General features: G+C 41.1%; 1 protein-coding gene across 3 annotated transcripts; it reads right to left on the reverse strand.

Annotated features, from left to right (window-relative positions):
- Positions 1-3,972: 3,972 nt before the first annotated feature.
- On the reverse strand, positions 3,973-16,786 carry Trmt10a (tRNA methyltransferase 10A). Of its 3 annotated transcripts, none has more exons than XM_040751738.1 (8): positions 16,648-16,786; positions 13,359-13,554; positions 12,391-12,553; positions 11,229-11,300; positions 10,119-10,193; positions 7,893-8,042; positions 6,210-6,315; positions 3,973-4,860 (listed from the first exon to the last, which is right to left on the reverse strand). In XM_040751738.1, the coding sequence occupies exons 2-8, from the start codon at positions 13,541-13,543 to the stop codon at positions 4,625-4,627; spliced, it is 987 nt and encodes a 328-aa protein (XP_040607672.1). In that variant the 5' UTR covers positions 13,544-13,554; positions 16,648-16,786; the 3' UTR covers positions 3,973-4,624. The 3 variants fall into 3 exon arrangements, with proteins under 3 accessions (XP_040607672.1, XP_040607670.1, XP_040607671.1); XM_040751736.1 differs by lacking the exon at positions 16,648-16,786 and adding an exon at positions 16,347-16,461; XM_040751737.1 differs by lacking the exon at positions 16,648-16,786 and adding an exon at positions 15,464-16,305.
- Positions 16,787-22,536: the final 5,750 nt, after the last annotated feature.

Consider the following 22,536-nt stretch of genomic DNA (forward strand, 5'->3'; position numbering starts at 1 on the left):
AGAATTTTAATATTTGATTGAATTTTGGTAACCGAAAATGTTTCCATGTTTGGGGACTGTTATGGAAAAATTCTCATCTCCTCTTCAAAAAAAATTATCCATAATTTATAAGTCTGAGAGTTTGTTTTCACTCAGTGCTAATGGTGGATGATAATAATTAGTATAGATTTTTTTTTGCTTTTTAAATTAACTATTCTTGGGACCCAGCTATTATTCTTTTAGTATAAGTTTGTAACATGTTGTGGTTCAACCATAACAGAGTCTATTTCTTACATAGGAGTTCAGGGCTTGGGTTCATACTCAGTGGATACCTTTGCATTGCTTGTTGAATGAGAGGCCCAGGATCCTTCCACATTGTGGCTCAACTATCATCTAGGGTATCACTGCCCACTGTACCCAGCAGACAAAAGAAAATTAGATCAGAGAAAAGTTTCTACTGTTGCTGCAACAAAGTATTATAACCTTAGTGACTCAATACCACACAGTTTTTATTCTACTACAATTCTGGAGGATGTGGAATGGGTTACAATGGAAATAAAGTCATCTTCTCTGGGAGGCTCTAGGGACAGTCTAGTTCCTTCTACAGATGATCCACACCTCTTCATTTCTGTCTTGAAAGAGAGCACTAGCTAATCGAGTTGTTCACTCTTTTGCCTGTTCCTTTTAAAGACTCTCAAGATCATACCGGGCCTGTTCTCTAGACTAATAAATCTCACTGGGGTCTGGGAAGAAGGTTCCGTGGGGAAAGTGCTACCTTCAGGTTTGATTACCTCTTTCCAGCTGCTTAGCTTTTTTGTTTTTCTTCTTTTTTATAGCTAGTGAGACTCTTTTCTTATCTCAACAGTTTTATGTGTGTCGGTGTGTGCATGCACACATCTGCACATACTTGTATGTACAGCATGTGTGTGCGTGTGCATTCATGTATGCACACTCTGCACAAGCAGAGGTGAAAAGATAACCTTGAGTATCAGTCCTAGTGTCCGTGAGATGCGTGTCTGTAGATTTTCTCCTTTGTGTGCCGTGCTACCTGCCTTGCAAATTCCTAGAGACTCCGTCTCCATTTCCCATCGCCAAGCAGGAGCACTAGGATTATAGGTGCTCAAACTAATGTGTCTTGCTTTTCACGTGGGTTCTGGGGATTTGAACTCAGGTCCTCATGAATGCATGACAAACACTTTTACCCACTGATCCATCTCTCCAGACTCCAAGTTTTGTTTGCTAGTTAACCATGTCGTTATATCAGAGAACCTGCCTTTAGGGTTTAAGTTTTTATTTTCCTTGACAGTCCAATATAATCACTTTCAGAAAGGTTCCACAGATGGACAACAAATTAAATTTTGTTTTTATTTTCAACATATGGATCTACACTACATACAGTGTTCTGATTTCCCACATATTTACCTTTTATGCATTTGCACTGTCATGGCTCAGAGAACATGATTTAAAATTTCCTTATACGGCATGTTTGTATTTCATGCAGTCCTCAAAGTTGTCTCTCAGTTTGCGCTGTGATGCAGAGCAGTGATAGTTATGACGGAAGACTAGAAATTACCGCCTTCCCTAGAACATCCCCTTTCCCACGTGGTGTGTAAAGTGCTAATTTGTCAAATGTTAAGACTTGCCTTTTTCATTAGCTTGGTATGCCTTTTTCTTTGTTTTTAAATTTCATTATTATTATTATTATTATTTGGAACAAATAAATATTTACAGGGCAAAAAAAAGTATAATTTAGGGAAGCCCTTAGCAGTGCTAACATAAAACACCATGAAAGATCACATCTTTGTGTCCTGTCAGCAAATATTAATGCTCCAAAATGTCTCAGGTTGAACAAAAATGTTACCATGTCCATTTTTAAAATAATAATAATAAAGCCAGGCGTTGGTGGAGCACGCCTTTAATCCTAGCACTCGGGAGGCAGATCTTTGTGAGTTCGAGGCCAGCCTGGTCTACAGAGCGAGTTCCAGGACAACCTCCAAAGCAATACAGAGAAACCCTGTCTCAAACCCCCCCCCAAAAAAAGACATTAAAAATTTTAGAAAGGTCTTTAAGTATTATTTTTATAGCCAATCTTTAAATAATCCAGAAATTAGTTATTTGTGTGCCGCTTGTGTGCAGGTGCCCTCACAATACTGGGAGTGTGGTCCTATCATGCTTGATTCTGAACTTGCAACCTCTGAAACTGTAGAAAATAAGTTGGGGTCATTTTAGCCCACTCAGTCTATGATGTTATCTTTCAGCACACCTAGGAAACCAATACAGAACTTTTGCAAGTAACGAAAATTAAATCATGTGTTAATCTGTAACACAAAAAATAAATGGCCTAGAGACAGATGTTGGGGTTCAAGCTTCAAGCTGAAAGCTAGGAAAGCAAAGCAGGGGGCCACTAGCTCTCACCTCTAGCTCAGGCTGAAACGGCTGATCCACGCATATCTCTTCACCAAGTCTCAAACTGCTGCCTCTCCTCAGTGTGGCTGGAGAACGAATGTCTCTCTGAGGCCTTGCTTCTGTCTTATATACGTCCCTAATGTTGGGATTAAAGGTGTGAGCTATAATTCTCTTTTAGACTGAGTCACTCATGCAGATCCGGGTGGCCTTGGACTCACAGACATTGTCTATTTCTTAATCCTGAGTCCTAGGATTAAATAAAGGTGTGTACCAACACCTCCTTCCTTCTAGCTGCTGGGATTAAAGGTGTGTGCCTGGCTTCTATGGCTTGTGGCTGACATTGTTTTCTGAATCCTCAGGCAAACTTTAACAAATCATTAATATCACTACAGTAATTGAAATGATTTCCTTCACTTCCATGATTAAATGGGTTCTATTCCATATAAAATAAGTGGAAGGCACTGTGTTAGTTACTTTTCTGCTGCTGTATGACACAATGCCTTGACAAAAAGCAAGGCAAGGGCAGGCCTAATTGGCCTGGCAGTTAGGAAGCACTGATCACATTTTATCTTCATAAAAGAAACAGAACAAGAACAAGAAGCAGAATTGGCTATAAACCCACCCAAAGTTCCCACAACCTCCAAAACAGCGCTATCAGCTGGGGCCCAAGCGTTCAAACACAGGCACATGGTGAACATCTCACAAAAATCTGAACCTTGGACAAGTAAAGCAACAACATGAACTTTATTCTTTTGGAACCGCAGTGTGGCTATTTACATCCGTTGTTTATAAACTTTGAAATAACTAGCTACAATAGGTAACTAAGAATAAAGCAACAAAAAGAGACAGTGAACATCAATATTAAATCTAGTAAGCATCCATCTAAGTGTGATGTTAGCATACATATACATTCTATAACAAACAGATTTTGTCACAGTGCAGTAGGAGCTCCTGGAGGGCATTCGGCCTGTGTAAGCTTCTCAGTAATTGCCATGAAGAAGCTGAACAGCTCCCATCTGCTCCGTCGTTCCTGGTCAGTTCATAAACTGTGGTTTAATTTTGGATTTGAGCATTAGTGCATTCAACATAATCATTACACAGACAATACATCAGACCTGTAACCGTGTACTAGAATGCGAGAGCTAAATGAGATGTGGACAGATGTAAACATTACTACATGCACATTTTCCTACATGCCTATGTTATTTACAGAAACACATTTACATGATCTGGGATATTAAGTAGAAGGGAGATGTACAATATTCACATTAAAAGCTAACATACATGGAAATAAATGTTATATATATGAAAAATATATAGAAAGAAAAGATAGCTATTTTTACTTTAAACAAATCTATCCTTCAAGAATAACATTCTAAGCCAGGCGTTGGTGGTGCATGCCTTTAATCCTAGCATTTGGGAGGCAGAGACAGGCGGATCTCTGTGAGTTCAAGGCCAGCCTGGTCTACCAAGCGAGTTCCAGGCCAGGCTCCAAAGCAATACAGAGAAACCCTGTTTCGAAAAACCAAAAAAAAAAAAAAAAAAAAAAAAAGAAAAGAAAAAGAAAAAAGGACTAACACTGTGAAATAATCTAGCCAGAAAAACTTTAATTTTGTAATTAAATTAATTATTGTCATCAAGGAATTAAGATTATTCTTGTGATAATTTCAGAAGTATGAGAAGACATCACAAGGGAGGCACAGGAATGGACCCTACTGTCCACAAGGACTGAACTACTACACCCAGCAAACAACTGGTACTCCTTCCAGAATTAACGTGTTTCTTAGAAAGAACTTACTCAACACAAAGGCTACAGCCTCCCAAGGTCAACATTCTAGTAGACACGCACAACATTCATGAACATCTGACCAAAAAGACACAGAGAGGAACATAAAAGGACAAAGCTGAGAGGTCAGAAGGCACACCCTGAAGAATGTACTCCAGGGACTGGAGGAGAATGAAGGCATGCTAACATTCTCCATGACTCTGATTTGAGGTTTAAAGCAATTTCGAAATCATACCTTTAAGTCTTCTTACACAAAACCAAACAATCCTTTTTTGGTGCTTAAAGGGTTTTTCATTATCATTTAACTTTTGACAAGATTTAGAATTCCACAACAGAGATGAGAGAAACATCAACTTTCTTGTAGTCTGAGTATTCTGAAGTGCTACACTCTCCAGGCTCTCCTTCAGTGGAAGGACAGCTAGGGAAGGCTGGTCACTGTGGGACAGAACTCACTCAGGACACCGGGCTGCCCTGCTGGTCCTGCTCTTCTTTCTGTGGTGAGTCGGGGTCATTCCTGCAGTGCTCTCCCTCGCTGGAGCTGTCCCACCCTTCTGGCCGGGGCTGCTGGTCCTGAGGAGAGTTTTCACAGGCTGTGTGTGCAGGAACAGCTCCTTTCCGTTGGGGTAAGATTGTGAAAAATGCCTCTTGCCAGTCTCTTCTTTCCAAGAACTCCAGGATAATTTCAAACACTGCGCAAGGACAAATGGCAGGCACTGGTGACCCCTGTGCTTATCTGTCCTAATTACTGCAAAGTTCTTACCTCTCCCTCCTTTGGCTATCAGGGACAAAGTGCCCCATGGCTCTTGCGTCTTTATGTTTTCCTCAGCTTTTCCTCCCAAGGCCACTTGAGGTCCCATCCTACTCTTCCTCAGGGACACCCCTTCATCTCTGAGGTGCTAGCACACAGCTAAACACAGCCGGTTAGCACGCAGCTTCATTTCCTCCACCTTCCCTGTAAAAAACCACTGCAAGGGGCCCTTTGCCTGCTTTCTGCTTTTGCTTTCACATCAGCAGAAAGGAAACCATACTGTCCCTAGGTTCACCACACTGTGGGAGGGCTTCTAGATAATTTTGTAGAAAAGTTAACTTCCACAAGGTATCAAAAAGGTTTTCGAAGAAATTTGTTCCTTGAGTAAGTAATCTCTCTAACCCTGTAAAGTCTGCTATATATAAAGTATTTAAGATTACTTAACTTGTATACTAAAACTGTTCCTTAAAAAATGTTAAATAAAGGGGCTGGAGAGATTGTTCAGTGGTGAAGACGCTGGCTGCCCTTACAGAGGACTGGGGTTCAGGTCCTAATATCCACACAGCTGTTTATAACTGTCTGTAACTCCAGTTCCAGAAGATCCAATTCCCTCTTCTGGCCTCCACAGGCACCAGAGATGCACTTGGTACACATACATACATGCAGGCAAAATACTCATACACAGATAATAAAAACAAATCTTCAAAAATCTAAAGCTGAGTGGCTTGGAGACACACCTTTTATCCCAATATTCAGGATGGAAGCAGAGGCAGGTGGATTTCTCTATTCAAGGTCAGCCTAATATACATAGCAAAACCCTGCCTCCAAAGTTTTTTTTTAATTATAATTTAAACAAAACTTAAGACAATGAATTATATATAAGCAATGGTATACCCCAATGTTATTCATGACAGCAAAATAAATAAATACAAACGTAAAATATTCAACAATGGGAGAATGATTAAATGATTATCTATTCAGGTTCTGGAATATCACATGGCCACTAACAATCAATCCCATGGAAACTATGGTAAGACGAAGGATGGGTCCTCAGATTCGTAATGCTGACAGAGTCCGCCACAGGAAAAGAACTGTTAGTAACAAGTATCTGCCAGTCATGAGGTTACCGCTAGTTGTCTTCATACTTTTGTAGACTCTCAAAACTTTCTAGAGTACTCACTCTTATTTCTAATAAACAAACGACTTCTCTTTTCTATCTGTCCAAACCTGAATGCGCTGTCTCTTTCACAGTGTTCACTCAGGTGACCTTCAGTCACCCCTGTAGCTTACCGTGGTTAACTGCCAGGACTTTCCGACTGTTCATCTTGACAAAATCTGCAAGAGGGAGCTGTGCATGCTCGATTCCATAGCTGGATGCTTGCTTAAATGTGAGTCCCTGGAAAGAAAGACACTATGAGAGTGTAGGTCTAACGTCATCTGAGTGTGTCATTAAGTCCTGCAGGAGAGAACTTACAGCCTGTATTGCCACCTCACTCCTCAGAGGGGAAGAAACTGAGTTCCCAGAAGTTAGGGAGTCTCTCAGTGGCAGAGCAAAGAATCCCAGCTTCTGTGTTTTCTGATTATTCTTTTTCCCTTCCCCAACCCCTTTCTCATAGTGTTAAACTCTCCAACTGAATTCAGAGAGAAACACATCACTTCCGTGAGAATAAATAAAGAAGTTCAGTTTCAATCATACACTGAGGCAGAAAAAACGGCAATGTAATGAAATCCTGAGTGAAAAGTATTTCAATGGTCCTTATGTTTTATTTTTCCCTTTCCATCAAGTACAGTTAGATAGAAATTTCATATTTTCTCAAACTTAAAATGGTTGAAGTTTATGTCTATCCCAAATGAAAGCTCCCATAAGTCCATCCAGAAAGCATAAGCTGAATCTTTCAACAAGTACTTATCGTATCAGGGAGATGAGCTCAGAGGAGGCAGGGGCTTTGGAACAAAACTATTTTATTAGAGAAACATACACAATGTGAGCAGAGAATGTTTGTGCATTTAAACTAGAAGTTTTCCACTGAGAACAACAGAAAGGTTGACAAGAAGGTCCCTTCATTGTCCTAGAGTTGCTCAGCCAATGGCTAGCCACACCTGGCGACTTCAACATCACAATTAAAAAAAAACCCAGTTTCTCTGCTGTATTACAGCTTGGTGCTCCAGAGCCATGTGCCACCGCTGGTCAGGCAGATGTGGTCACCTGTGACATGGCAGACATTCTACATACACACTGCTGCAGAAGAATACACAATTCCTTCATACACTGTGCTGCCAATATTTCTTTACTTAGAGAAAAATACCTTTTCCTCAGAAAAATAGGATGAGCTGAACATGTTACAAAGTACACAAAAACGTTCTCTTCAGAAAGTGCAGTTCTGTAACTTTTTATCTATATAAAACTTGGGGTGAGAAAAGAAGAACAAGAGAGAATAATTGAGAATCATATACTTAAAAAGTGCTACAGAACTGGAGCGGTGACTCAGTGGCTAACAGCACTGTTCTTCTGGAGCACCGGGCTCACTTCCCAGACCCACGTGGTGGCTCACAACTGTCTCTAACTCCGGTTCCCGAGGTCCTGACATCTGTTTCTGACCTTCAAGGGCATCAGGCATAAGGTGCAGACACATAAAACAAAACTAAAGCCTATTTTTAAAGATTGGTGTAAACTTCAATGGTTAGCAACTCATTAGCACCAGCGCCCCTGGCAACACAGCACAGCTTAAACACGCAGACTCTGCAGCAATCTGGTCATTTCCAGTAATCTGCTTTGCCACTCACCACGGTTAGGCTTAATTCTTTGTTCCTGCACCAGAGAAGTGGAAAAAACAACTGAGCTGCAGGGAGGGTCAGGTAAGGGAACGGGGAGTCCTTTGCTTAGCTGAGGTCACCACCACAGTAACAGGTGCTCAAGAGAGAGGACTCCGTCACTATCTGAGACACAGGTTAGGTGGGCACGGAGCACAGTACCTTGTGATGGTTGTGGTCCACTAAGCCTCCAATCACATAAGCCTTTGACTCATCTAAATCCTTCAGTACATTAGGAGAGTCTGATGTCAGATAAACCAGATCTTCTTTTTTTATTAGTTCACTATAGTGCTCTGATTTGATGTGGATATCCTTTAAAAACAAAAAGAGAATGCATGTATTAATTAGCAGGATACCGAGAAAGCTGGCTAAAATGATTATCTTCTTTTCCCAAAAGACACCTGTCCAAAACCATCTGGAGTGAAGCTAAAGCCCGAGAGGCTATTGCTTGAATGGCACTTAAAATCTGTAACCAATTCCTTCCCTCATAGCTCACTCACTGACATAGTCTACTAACCTCATTTCCTTAGTTGGGACCTCAGTCCCTAATCTAATTCCACACACTGATGGCAAGCTAAGTTTCTAAAATCCATTCATCCCTCTCCTAGAGGGTCAACTTCAAACTCCTTAACATATGAATGCTTACCTGAATATGGCATTAGCCTATCTTTCTCATTTTATCTCTGATCCAAAAATAAAAAATAAAAAAGCATTCATCCTGCCTTCTTTATCACACTGTTTTCCAGACAAGAAATGCCTTTTCCAATTGCATATCCTATGTCAATCACCCAAAGGAAGCTGCCTGTCAATTCAATGAGTTGAATGTGTCTGTTTCTACAAGGAGACAAACTTGAAAGTTTCTTTACCAAAAACTGTCCGTTCAGAGATACAAGACTGAGTAAGAGCTGGTAGCCCAGAATGTTCAAGTCACATTAACTACTTGAATGATGTTACCAGTCCCTGACTTTTATATAATAGTTGTAAAGAAAATCAAGTGAAGCAGACACTTCAATTGTATACTACCGATTAATATAATTACTTTTCTGGAAAACAGTATGCTATAAACCTGATTCCTATACTTAGCAGTGGCCTCAAGAGGTATCTGAGTAACTAGAGGTCAGTGCTGTGTTTCTCTAGAAAAGCAAGGGTGTAAATAAAAAGCTTGGCAAGACACAAACTATAAAGTATACTTGTCTAATGTATTCATTACTTCTTAGGAAAAGAGACATGAACCTAAGACTTGCTAAAGATAATCTTCTTGCAAATGTCTGCTTTTATTGAAAGCAGCTCTTAGATCAGTAGGTACTAGTGGGGAAAGCTGGACACCGTGAGAGCCGAAAGCAAACAGTAAGCAAACATGTACAGGCACAGCACAGCACTTCTTGGAACACAAGAGTACCCAGCCAAGCTGGCCACATTGGTACTGAGCCAAGCTGACCACATCTTTACTAATACCTAAAACAGAGAAAGTATAAGTCACAAATAATTTTAAATCTGCTAGAAGCCACACTAAAAACTTAAAAATAGACAAATTAACTTCAAAATATGTTAACATAATGTGTCTATGTTGTATTCCCACCCCACCTTCTAACTCAGCATGTTATCTCACATTTACAGCACATGCCGACTCCAGATCCAGATTCTCACATCTCAGGAGACTACAGCCATGTCTGGCTACTGGTCACAAAATGAACAGCACGGATTTAGATGTAGAGACACTTTCAAATTCTAGGGTGAGGCTTTTTAGGTATTTCTTTTATAAAGAAGTAGCTCTAATAGCAGACAAGACTTATGCGAATAAACACAAATGAGCAGACATCTCATTCCGTTCTTAGCTTCTCACCCATGTAACTCTAGACATGGGAGCAGTGACACACTTTGGTGCACACCTCTACCCATGGGTGTAGTGACACATAGCTTTGGTGCACACTCCTAGACATGGGTGTAGTGACACACAGCTTTGGTGCACACCTCTACCCACGGGTGTAGTGACACACAGCTTTGGTGCACACCCCTCTAGACATGGGAGCAGTGGCACACAGTTTTAGTGCACACCCCTCTAGAATAGGTGTAATGACACATAGCTTTGGTGCACACCCCTAAACATGGGTATAGTGACACACAGTTTTGGTGCACACCCCTCTAGACATGGGAACAGTGGCACACAGTTTTGGTGCACAGCCCTCTAGAATGGGTGTAATGACACATAGCTTTGGTGCACACCCTTAGACATGGGTGTAGTGACACACAGCTTTGATGCACACCTCTACCCATGGGTGTAGTGACACACAGATTTGGTGCACACCATTACTGACAACTTGGGTAAAACAGAGAGGCTTTCAGGAGCTTAGAGGTACTTAAGGTCACGAGAGTGGACTGTTGCACTACCTTCCAGTTGACCCATCCTTTGTCATTTTCATTCATGTTCTTTTTCAGTTGACCTCCATGGCTTGTCAAATAAAACTGATAAGCAATTGATAAACAGAGAAAAAGAAGGAAAATGATCAGTTTAGTTCAATATTTTATTTCCCTCATCACTCACCTGATGACCAGTGAAAGACAAAATGTTTGTACTGATTTAGAAAAAAGGAATTGTCATCAACCCTGAGCAACCCTGGACCAGGTGGCAGAAAGGGCACGTGTTAACCCCCGGCTGTGGCATCCCACCCACGCTTTCAGAAGTCGTCACCTGTCTGCCACTGAGGCGCACGCTGCAAACCTGCCTTTCCTCAGTTTTCATCCCCCTCCCAGGGGAAGGGGCTGCCACCACTGTTACTGTTGGTATTGTTGCTGCTGTAGAGCCTTCCCTGACACCTACTTTACACCACTATACATCTCAATCAAGGATGCTGAGGGCCTTGTAAAGGGAAAAAAATTATATATGCATGTACACATACATACGCATAATTGTATGCAGATATACGTGTGTATGTGTGTGTGTGTATGTAAAGACTGTCACTGAGGCAGGTAGAGAATTATATGAAAACACAGTCCACACTGCTCCACCTGGTAAGACACATATCTAAGCACAGCACATATGGGAAGTCCTTGGTTCTCCGTGTCTAAGGTAGGAGTCATAGCAGCAGTCAACTGTCTCCACAGTCATTCGCAACTAAGTTTAAGAACTCCTTTTCAAAACTGTCTGAGGCTCAAAAGGAAATGTAAAAGACCCACAGCTAAGAGGCCCTGCTGTACACATCGGTACAGGGACAGCTTATCTCCCTCCTCCCCCTTCACGTGGCTGGAAGGAGTCAGAAGCTGAGAACCTGGTGTGAAGATATGCACATGTCCTAAAACAAAGATGCCCAACTACACAGTGGTGAACAGACACCAAAATGTACTGGTGACTGGTGTTCAAAGTATTTCTGTAGGAATAAAATGACCAAATAAGCATGATACAAGAAACTTCTAAGACTCTCAGGTAAGGGCAACAATCCATGCCTCTTGTCATGTTAGACAGGGAAGACAACTGAGTTTTCTCTAACCCTTCATACACACCTGCACAGGGTGTGATGCTCGTCGGTTTTCTGCGTAACATCGTTGAATCTGCTTATGAAGTTTCTTAATATCCTACAAAATAGCACAATTTAAAAAACAGAGTTATCAAAATCACCTAAGGCCATTCTGTGGTATTACAAGAACAGAATAAATAGAAGGAATGGCTAGTAGGCAAAAATCTTTTAAAATCAAAGGACAGCTGGAGAGGTTGTGGCACACGCCTTTAATCTCAGTACTTGGGAGGCAGAGGCAGGCTGATCTCTGTGAGTCTGAGGCCAGCCTAATCTACAGAGTGAGTTCCAGAATAGCCAAGGCTGTTACACAGAGAAACCCTGTCTCAAACTATCACTGTTGTGTTGTGATAGTTTTCCTTGACTTTTCTACATACTGACAGTGACTTTAAGTTAATGTTCTATAATTCATCTGTCCTTTTGTCCTTTAAAATCTCTATCTACTCAAAATGCTAGCTGATGCTTTCTTAACAGACAACAATAAAACCTTCTTTTTAGAATCTTGCTATTTCCACACTTTACCCCAGTGGCACTGGCAAAGTGCAAGATTTAAGACAGAATTTGTGTGTGTTTGCACGCCTGGATATACGTCTGTGCACCATGGACATGCAGCGCCTCTGAAGACCAGAAGAGAAGGTCAGACGCCCTGAAACTGAAGTTTCAGGTGGTTGTGGGCCACCACGTGGGTGCTAGGAACCAACCCTGGGTCCTCTGCAGGACCAGCAAGTGCTCTTAACTGCTGAGCCGTATCATATATCCAGTCATGCTACAGACTTTTAAAAACAAATTTAAAACAGGATCTCACCAAGTATGCCTCATGTGCTACATATCTTAGGTGGCCTAAAACTCTGAGATCCTCCTGCATCACTTTGCCATGTGATAGGATTACAGACGTGTGCATCACAGTAACTCCATAGATCTTTATGACTAACATGTAGTTATGAAGTTTTACTACCTAATTATGGGTAGATGTCTATCTATGAATATGCAAACATACACATAAACATGCATATACATATCATAGCACTTAATTTGGGAGTAAGAGATTTTGAAAAACTTAGATTTAGTTTAATATATAAATACTATCTGTAATATTACATATAAGAGTAAGAGTGATTTAACCTAGTTCACATACAGGAACCTCGTGATACCTTTAACACCATCAAATCGTCAAAACTACAGTCGATGATAAGGCGGAGGCTGCTGTGAACACCATCTCTTCGAATGCGTTTCCTGTCACTTCCATCTGAACCGGATTCCAGCTGAGACTGTCGTTCCAACTTCTTTCTCTTGCGCTTTTCTTTTCGTTTTTCCCTGAAAACGTTTTACTTGTGTATTTAGACATTCACAAGACTTCTAATTAAACGAAAAACCAACTATGTTTATAGACAGTCATGGCCCTATGAAACATGTCCCTTCCGTGGGTAGCAAAGAGTCAGACACTAGCAACTTTATTTACTCCATGCAATAACTTTACATGTGGAAGACATGACTTCACAAAGAAAATATAAAGCTTTCTTTAATGAATAACTGAATATATTATTCAGTAGTTTGATTACTGATACTATATTATACCCAAGAAAAACTTAGAGCTAAGAAGAATTTTACTTTTCAAAACTCATCCCCTAAATGATTTTCTAGTTCAATAATCATTGGGAATACTAAAAAGGAAATTTCACTAAACTTACTAAAAGAACAAAAATAAAAGCCCAACGTTTTTCTAATCTCTTATAAATTTTGGCATTAGACATGGCTGTAGCCTAAATGCTTTCATGTAAACCTGTTTTAGCCACATCCATGTCAGACCAACGTTTGACCTTTCTGTGTTGTTGTTTAATCCCGTATCTAGGACACTGATACCGGCTCCCTTGTCTCAGCTGTTCCAACAGGTGCCCTGCTATTCAGGCAGTGTTAGGGGAGAAAAGATGCTGAGCCCAACATTATCAGTACTGCAAATAGCGGAGTCACAATTTGAAGCATGTGTGCTTTTAACAGCAGCTCGGTGTTAGCTGATAACATGGGCAATCTTACTTTTTCCTAACTTCAGTTGTAACGACACCTTTAACAGGACCAGATACCCCATTCCTGAATAAGATGTAGCACGCTCTGAAGTACGCACTTGCGCAGTTCTCGCTGCTCTTCCCACTGCTTTTGCTTCATCAGCTTCTTCATCTGTCGCTTGGATACTGGCTCAGTCCCGGCATCTAATCCTGGCTTCTGTCCCTCCTCTTCACCGTCACTCACGCCTGGCTCTCTTCCCACATTAGGAGTCTCAAGAGACACTGGCAGCATTTCAGATGACATATTTGTTGTTTCTGAAGAGCAACAATTTTTTTACATGAACACATAATTTACAAACACAAAGCAAAACAACCCCAACGGCCAATAGATACCAACAAATGTTAAACTCTATCTGTAATAAAATACAAATTTAGAGAGTTAAATTCCATTCATGGCAAAGATCTTTGACTATCACTTAACATGAATTAAATGCCATTCGTTGACAGTACTGATAAAGGACTGAAGAAATGGTGTTTACACGTACTACTGAGGGTCATCATAGTTTTTCCAGAAGGCAAGTTATGTTTTGAGAGTTGTAATACACTGATATTGTCCTAGGTAGCTTCGGCTGTCACGTTGACAGCCTGGGATTACGTGAGGAAGGCTCAACGGAGGGACTGCCCAAATGATATTGGTCTGTGGCCATATCTGTGAGAAACTGTCTCGACTGTTTATTGATGTAGTGCCATCCCTAGGCAAGTGGTCCTGTGCCATATAAAATGTTAACTCAGCATAAGCAATGAAGTTAGTCAACAAGCAGCATACTCCAGTGTCTGCCAGAGAGCCTGTCATGACTTCCCGCAGTGATGAACTGGAGCTAGAAGCTTAAGCCAGAGACACCCTTCCCTTGCTTGCCTTTGGTTAGTGTTTTATCACAGCAAAAACTGGGACACGTTCTGATCTAGGAATTTATTTTCTTAGAATGAATCCTGAGTCAGAAATGGACACTAAAATTTGCATTCATTCTAGCATTATTTTTAACTGTGAAAAGTCAGAATTTACTTGAGTGTCAGCAAAAAGCCAATAAATTATGATTCCTCTATATTATCAATTACATATACTCTGTAAGGTCAGTTATGTATATTAAGCAGTCAGTAAAAATACTATTTCCAAAATTACTTATTAATAAGTGGAAATGGCTACATTTTAAATCTGAGTATCAATAAATACTAAGATTCATATTATATACAATTATTTTAAGTACCATACACACACATCTTCAACTTTTGTTCATTGACATTCGATAACTTAATGATACACACAAGTTTTCTTTCTCTAATGAATTTCACTGTATATCTATAATCACTTTAGTTGTGGATAAAAGCAAAATGTAAAAATTGATTCTGTAATCAGTATGTGAAATTCTTAGGGCTGACTGAAATAAATCTCCACTTAAGTCTAACCACATGCATCTTTATCCATACTAGCTAGAACTCAAGTTGCTGATAAGAGGAAGGCTAACTACATTATGACTCAAACTCAGCTCTGACAGTAACACTTCCCAGTAACCTAAAACCTTGCAGGTGAGGGATTCAGGAGGAACCATGCAGACTGCACCCTGCTGACAGCCAGCTCTGATGGCATTAAATCAAAATGTATAGGGATAATGGAAAAGACAAGACTCATTAAACATGCAAACTTAAAAACAAAACTAAATTTCAAAGGAAAAATTTTATGAAACAAATTTTCAATTTCTGTTTATTGGTGGCCATATTTTTCAGTAGTTCTGTATGTTGTTAAAAAACCTGGACGTGTTGAGCTATACTTACAAAAGCCACGTTTTATGACTCACCTACACTAGGGGGAGCCTCTGTCTTTCACATCCAAATGTTTCAAGTTAAATTTAATTTGGCCTATCACAGAATAGTAACATTTCTAAACAGCCTATCAAAAATAAGGAAGCACGAACTAGTCCTAATTAATATTAATTTATTTTAGCGATTCTCAAAACACTGCTGGGTGAGTTTCCTACGCTTTAATTAAATAAGCCAGATGTACTGAAACAAGTATACGTGAAATGCAGATAAAATACTAGCTGGCTACTTTATTTTGGCTAGACTTGACCAAGATAGCTTCCTCTCCGACTGTCTACCATACACTAAACACAGTGTACGAATTTGCGGCAATTATCCGTTATGCAAACCGCGGCACTTTGGAGCATACTTTTAGTTTGGCTCATGGCGTGAGTCTCTACGGCAGAGTCTGGGACTCCTCCCGGACGGAGCATACTTTTAGTTTGGCTCATGGCGTGAGTCTCTACGGCAGAGTCTGGGACTCCTCCCGGACCGGCAGCGGTGCTCAAGGTTCTTTTTCATTCGCTAAGCCCAGTTAAGCAAGTATTTCAGAGAAAGCCTAGAACCTACGCGGGAAACCTTACTGTAGCACAATTCTTTTCTTAAATGGGTGGCTAATTCATGGGTAGAGGCTACCAGGTGGGATTGCAAAACTGACTAATGCCGGCGAAGGGTATCTGGTGTGGAGAGAGCACACACGCATCGTGGCCGGCCGAGGACACAACCCTCGGCGGTGGTGACATCGGCTGGGATAAAGCAGCCCGAGCTCGCGTGGTTTTAAGGGTCTTTGGGGGGGAGGGCTGCCAGGCTGCAGGAAGTGCGGCATGGCGTCCGTGACCTGCGGGGACCGGGTTGTTTTCTCTCTGAGTGTGTGAGCGTGTCGGTCAGCGCCGCGGCAGAGCGGGCCCTTTGTTCAGCAGCCAAGCCCGTCTTAGAGGACGCTTTGGGGTTGGAGGTGACTGACATCCCACTAGTGTCTTTCCGCGTCGGGACAAACGGCCGCACTGTCCACACCACGTGTTTCCGTGCCACCCAGCAACGCCCGGACCTCGGGCATCTGCAGCGGCGGGCCCTCGGCTCCCTCCTTCCGGCCGCCGGGCACGCCGGGCCCGGGAAGAGCCAACGCCGGGAGGGCCCGCCGGCTCTCTGACGACGCAGCAGCTCCGCCACAGGAGGCCCTCGGCCTCCGCGTGTCCCTTCCTGTCACACTTCCGGCACCGGTCCCCCCCCCCCCGCGCCCCAACAACACGAACCCGGACACCCGCGCGCACGCGCAGACACACGCCCGCCAGGCCCGACCCCGAGCTTGCCGTGCGTCCTCGAACGCCGCCCGGGATGACCAATCAGGCCGCGGCAAAAAAGGCCGTGGGGAGGGGCGTGGGACGCGCCACATGACGTCACTTCCTCAGAGACCAGGCAACTACTTCCCAGGCTCTGCCCTCTTCCCCCGGAAGCCCTGATGGCAGCGGAGGGCAGCGTGGTTCGCGTTCCCTTCGCATCCATCCGAAAAGATACGAAAGAGCAGCCGCGCGACGGCCGCAGTGCCATATTTACCAGGCCGCGGAGCCGATGGGCAGCGCCAGGGTGCGGTGAGAAAGCTTTTTGAAGTGCCCACCGCTCCACGCGTCCGGTCCTCCTTCAGGAACTTCAACTCCCAGAGGCGGTGGTTGCACGCCCGGTTACGGCGCTTACGGCTTACGTCATCTATCTGCGCCAATTACAAACTCCAGAATTGGGGAGAGAGGAGGGGCTTTAGGGGGCGGGGTCAAAACGTGGGTTTTGTCGGAGGACGAAGTAGCTGCTACGAGGTGATTTTCCCTGGCAAGAGTTGAGTTTTTACTCAACTATACGCTAGCATCGGGAAAGGAGGATAGCCTCACATTGTTTTTTCCTAAGCGGAAAAAATTTAAAGTGAAGTTCTTAATAAAGATGCATTGAAGTGGGGAGTCTTAATGTTTTGTATATATTCTTAGTAAAAACATAAGCTTTACACTCCGTTCTTTGAGGTTTTCCTATGCTATTTTGCGAAACACCAGTGATATCGTTTGTAATACCTGACCTTATATAATCTTTTTGCTAAATATAGACCAAGTCAACCGAGGGGGGAAAAATTAAGCAGTTATGTAAATTGACCTTTTAAAATTAATTTGCCCTTTTTGATTAATAGAACTTTGAGATTGTCAAATTTTTGAATAGAAGTCCCTTTTAATATTGAAAGAACCGTGTTGTGGATTTTTCTTGATGCTTTACCTTTGAACATGGTTACAGGCTCAAATGTCTCTAAATGTAGCGGCAAAACTGAAGCCTTCCTTTAAAACCTCCGGTTGTATTTGGGATATGAGCTAGGATTCTGTTGTGGATCTCTCAAGTCTAAAGGATTTCTGTTAACTGAGCATTGGCACACGCTCTGGATCCATTTGTGATCTGTTAGTAGGACATTTCTTTTTTCAGCTGCCTCCATATCAGGGCAGAGAGTAGCTGAGGAAGGATTAGTAATTGGATATGGAGCCCTTCACATGTAGGTCATTAAATTCAGATTGGCCTAGGAGTGGGCCAAATCTTCAGCAGCTGTTCAGTTGCCCCTGTGGGATCTGCTTTATAAATAATGATACAGTTTTAGAGGCAATGTCTAGCATCCTCGATATTTAAAAGTTTTTTAAAAACATTAAAAGTCCTAATTTTAATGATGTTAGCGAATTTTAACTTAGCTGTTTGATCTTGTAGTTGCAAGAGAAATCTGAAGTATGAAAAAAATAAGAAAGTACCAACAAGAACTGCAAAAAAACAGAAGCATATAAAAAGTTTTAAGTTTAAGGTAAGGTCATGTGGTATGAGGCAGTCATTGATTTATAAGACTCGTGTTTAACGTATTGAACAGTGAATATGTATTTAAGATACCTCCAGATACAAAGAACAAGTGAGCACGTGGCTTCTTGAGCACATGGTTCAGAGATCTTACACTTTCGCTCCATTTTGGAAAGTTTCCCATGTAAAGATTACAACACTGGGAACATTGAAGAGCGAAGGCGCAAACGTGATGATGGTTTTACACAATGAAAAGCAACGAATAGGGAGAAAGGAGAAAGCTTAGCTCTAAAGGTGCCTCTAATTTGAACGATGGTAGAAATACACTTCCACTAACAGGGCCATTTAAAGAACCCTAGAAGGAAATTGGACTTAAAAAATAAATAGCAAGCTTGGATTTGAATATATGTGGAATGGGGGGGATCTGCGGGCATCTAAACAGAAACAGGCTTAAAGCCCAATAGTATGTATTTGTACTTTGAGCCCACAGAAGAGGTTTCTAAGGGTCAGGAGCCTGCTGTATCTGTGGAATCAGGAATGTAACAAAAGAGAGAAGTTACCTGCAGGGAAGCCTGAGCAGGTGTTTCCTTTTTAATCAGAGTACAAGCTCCAAGTGGCCATGTGGTCCCAATGATAGCAGACCTTAAGTTTTGAAAGAGCAGTCAGAAGTTGAGTTTGTGTGAAATCTGGTTTGTAGCTATTGACAAATGCTTTGCTTTGTAAAATACTGAGGAACCATGATAGAAAATAGTACAAAGGTTTCTAGAGGAGTTAAAAGTAGCAGTACATACATAAAATTGAGAAAATCATATCACTGCCTCTTAGATACCTGCACTATTATGTTCCTTGTAGCGTTCCCCATCACCAAGATGCTAATATCTGTCTGAGTCAGCAAATGAATGGGTTAAGACACTATTAAATACATACAATGAGCTATTAACCCTGAAAAACAAGATCTTGCCTTCTGCCTACATATGAATGAGCTTAGAAGATATTGTGCTGTCAAATAAGCTAAAATATTTTGTGTCCTCACTTATGTGTGGAAAATAACATATTCAAGTATACAGAAATAGGGAATAAAGCAACAGTTAGGAGTAAGGGGAAGCTTAGCAGGGCGTTCGTGGTGCATGCCTTTAATCCCAGCACATGGGACGCAGAGGTCAGCCTGGTCTACAGAGCTAGTTCCAGGACAGGCTCCAAAGCAATACAGAGAAACCCTGTCTCGAAAAACAAAAACCAAACAAACAAAAAAAGAGTAAGGGGAAGCTCAGGGGAGGGAGGAAGATAGGAGTCAATGTAACATGCAAGATGAGCAAGTCTAAAGAGCGAATGTATAACCTGAGGACTGCTGGTCATAGAGTTGTGCTGCTTATTATTTTCATACTAATGAAGTGGTTTTAGCTGCTTTCATCACAAAGGAAACAGAAAAGTTGGTTGACTGCGAAATGATGAATATGTTAATTTGCTTCACCATAGCAACCTTTTTACTATGCATATTTAGCCCATAACATCACGTTGTATGCCTTAAATGTATGCAACAACATTTATGGAAAAAAAGACTTTATGTGATTTAATCACAAGTAAATATTGAGCACCCTAAATAAATTGTATCCGTATACCAATTTCAGACAATTGGCAGCCAGTTTAAGTTGGACCACAGATTGTAAAGTAAGAAGACAGCTACAGATAGAACAGAATTTTAGGGCACAAAACATGGTAATAAATGCAGTTATGAGCTTCTCCGTATGTTTGACCACATTGGGCAGTCACTAAAAATTCCATTTTTTTCAATCTAGTTATGACTTTAAGTCTGAGTACTCCAGCAAGTTTTGAGTGGTCAGGGTAACACTTATGAATACTTTAATTTTAGACTGGAGAGCCCAAATGAACTCAAATCTAAAGCATGACTTAAAAGGTATCTAAAAGGAAGAAATAGCTTCTCGACTATATTTCAACTGACACTTTGGTTGAATTAGAAAATAGAGAAAAATTTAAAAGATATGGTAAAGTACCTTGTGATTCATAAATATTGAAGATGCCTAGGGAGGAGCACTGTAAACCTCTGAATCTCGTAGAATCGGTGGAGCATCTAGTGTAGCCAGCTGTCTCAGACTGCTGTAACTAGGCAGAAAAGGACCCAAACCCTGAGAACAGGAGGGCCACTAACTGCCGAGCATTTGTTGCAAAGTAAGGGATACTATCTGAACAACAGGAAAACTGGTCTGGCAGGCGGTGCAGCAGACTCAAACCCTAGGTGAGTGTAACAGGATGAGCAGGAAGTTCTATGGAATTGGTTCAACCTGCATATGAGGACACTGCTCTGGAGAAACTGCTGGGGTCGAAATTGAACAGGACGAGACCGCAGGAAGAAGAAAAAGAAAGTCCAGATGCAAGTGAAGGAAGGGCAGAGATAAAGGCAGTGTCATGGTACATGTGTGCCATTTTATGAAAGCAGCAGAACCTGTTTGTAGTCTTGAGAGTATAAAAGACCCCCCCCACACACACACACTACAGATAATGCCCAGCCCGCAAGATGGCTTAGTGAATAAGGATGCATGCTGTCAAGCCTGAGGACCTAAGTTCAATCTGCAGGACCCTCACTAGGAAGGTGACTTCACTCCTGAAAGTTGCGCTCTGACTCCATCCACCCAGATCCCTGCCATAGGCTCACTCACAGTAAGAATACTACACAAAAGGACTATGGTTGGGTTCCATTTAAAGATGCTGTAATACAAAATGAACAATGATGCAGATAGAGGGATAAGACGATACTCCAGTATTTCAGAGTAAACATGGAGACATTTTAAGTGATAAAATATGAACAAAACAGAAAATTAAGAAGTAGACTGCTTTGAGAAAGGAGAAGTTGGAAGAAAGTGGTTGAGAAAAGAATAAGTATTATTCTGTGTGTGTGCAGAAGGCATGCCCAAAGGCCTAGCCAGAGAAATACAATAGGAAAAGGAAAGAAAATTACAGATGGCATGATTGTCTACATATATATATATATATATATGTATATATATATATATGAAGAAAACAACACAAAGGTTTCCTAAATCCTCATTACAGCAGAATTTCAGGACAAAAAGTCAACATACAATATCCAGTTGGCCTATGTGCCAGCAATGTACAGTCTGATCTTGAAATTAAAACTGCTTATCCCTACCTTGTGACATAGATAGAAATCTAATAAATTTATAAAGAGCTTAAAGGAGGAAATCTGAAAGACTGATGGAAAACTCAAGATCCAAGTAAATTCAGAGATGTTTTCATGTGCTGGAAATTCAAGACCCTAAGAACATGGACACCTGCCACCCATGTAGCCTATGAATGCCAAAAAGAAAAAATCCAAACCTTAACACATTGACATGAGCTATGTCAAAGGAACACAAATCGAAAGAACTCATGGTGTGTGTGTGGGGGGGGGGACAGGGTAGGGGATGTATTCACATGTATATGTGGGTATGGGTGTTTGTGAGTTCTTGAGTGTGGGTGTGGATGTGGGTGGTGGGGATGTGAAGGCAGGTCTTCATATGTTACAGACTAAGTCATCTTCCTAAATTCCTGAAAGAATTCTGAATAATAAAGTAACATATTACTCTGAGTGAATAAAGAATAAGCAATTATAACAAGATTAATTAAATAGTATTGGGCTATGACTGAAAGTATACAGTATCTGAGTTCTAATGCAAAGAATTAAGAAATGGTCAAGAGAAGACAAGTAGCATGCTAAAGAAAGCCTATTAATTCATGTCACTACTCCATGGCTAGGGAGAAATGTAGCTCCCTTTTTAGAGATGGGGTTGAGCATAAGACTTTCTTCCAAAGAGTCCAGAATAAAGAATGAGAATAAAAATTATGAATAATTGTACATGGAGAATTCTGCCACCACTGATCAGTCCCAGACTCAAAGTAACCATATCACTGATAGATCACATTGATCATCTCAAACAATGTGATAAAAATAAACCTTGAACTCAGTGGTCTTCTACTGGAGTAACTGCAGTTAATATTCCAAAGTTTCTAATTGAAGAACATTTTACAAAGTACCAAAGAAGATTCCTCAATATTTCCACAGCCAAGAAGAGCCCAAGGGTACATGGCAATCAAATGTAATGTATCCTGGATAGGATACTGAAACAGGGGAAAGGATTAATCAAATACTCTAGGGCCTTGGAGAGATGACCCAGCAATTAAGAGCACTTTCTGCTCTTGCAGAAGACCCAGTTTGGGGTCCCAGCACTGACGTGGTAACTCATGACTGTAATTCTAGTTACTTCTGAGGGCTCTCCTGCACATGTGGTACAGATACTTATACTCAGGCACAGACATGTATACATAAAATAAAGATCTAAAACAACAAATGTATTCTAAATAGTATGGCTTTTAGTTAACAACTTGATTATTAATATTAAATCTGCCGTATGGATGTAAAACCTTAGTCTTAAATGTAATTAGATACAGCATATTTAGAGATCTTTGTACTATTGCAGTTATATTTTGTGAATCTAAACAAAGTTTTTAAAAATAGACTAGAATATACAGAATGTAAGAAAACATAAGACATGAAAAACAAAATATGAATAATTATAATAATTAGTAATAATTATTGGTTTGATAAATATTCTTTTAACTCTT

This window comes from Mesocricetus auratus, unplaced genomic scaffold, assembly GCF_017639785.1.
Source record: "Mesocricetus auratus isolate SY011 unplaced genomic scaffold, BCM_Maur_2.0 Super-Scaffold_100009, whole genome shotgun sequence".
NCBI lineage: Eukaryota > Metazoa > Chordata > Mammalia > Rodentia > Cricetidae > Mesocricetus > Mesocricetus auratus.

Coding starts and splice junctions, on each gene's coding strand:
- Trmt10a (XM_040751737.1), bottom strand. CDS start 15,545: ATGAGCCAAACTAAAAGTATGCTCCGTCCGGGAGGAGTCCCAGACTCT. Junction 6,316..7,892: donor TGGACCACAACCATCACAAG/GTACTGTGCTCC, acceptor CTTTCTTTCCAG/GGACTCACATTTAAGCAAGC. Junction 4,861..6,209: donor AGTCCTGGCAGTTAACCACG/GTAAGCTACAGG, acceptor GTCCTTGCGCAG/TGTTTGAAATTATCCTGGAG.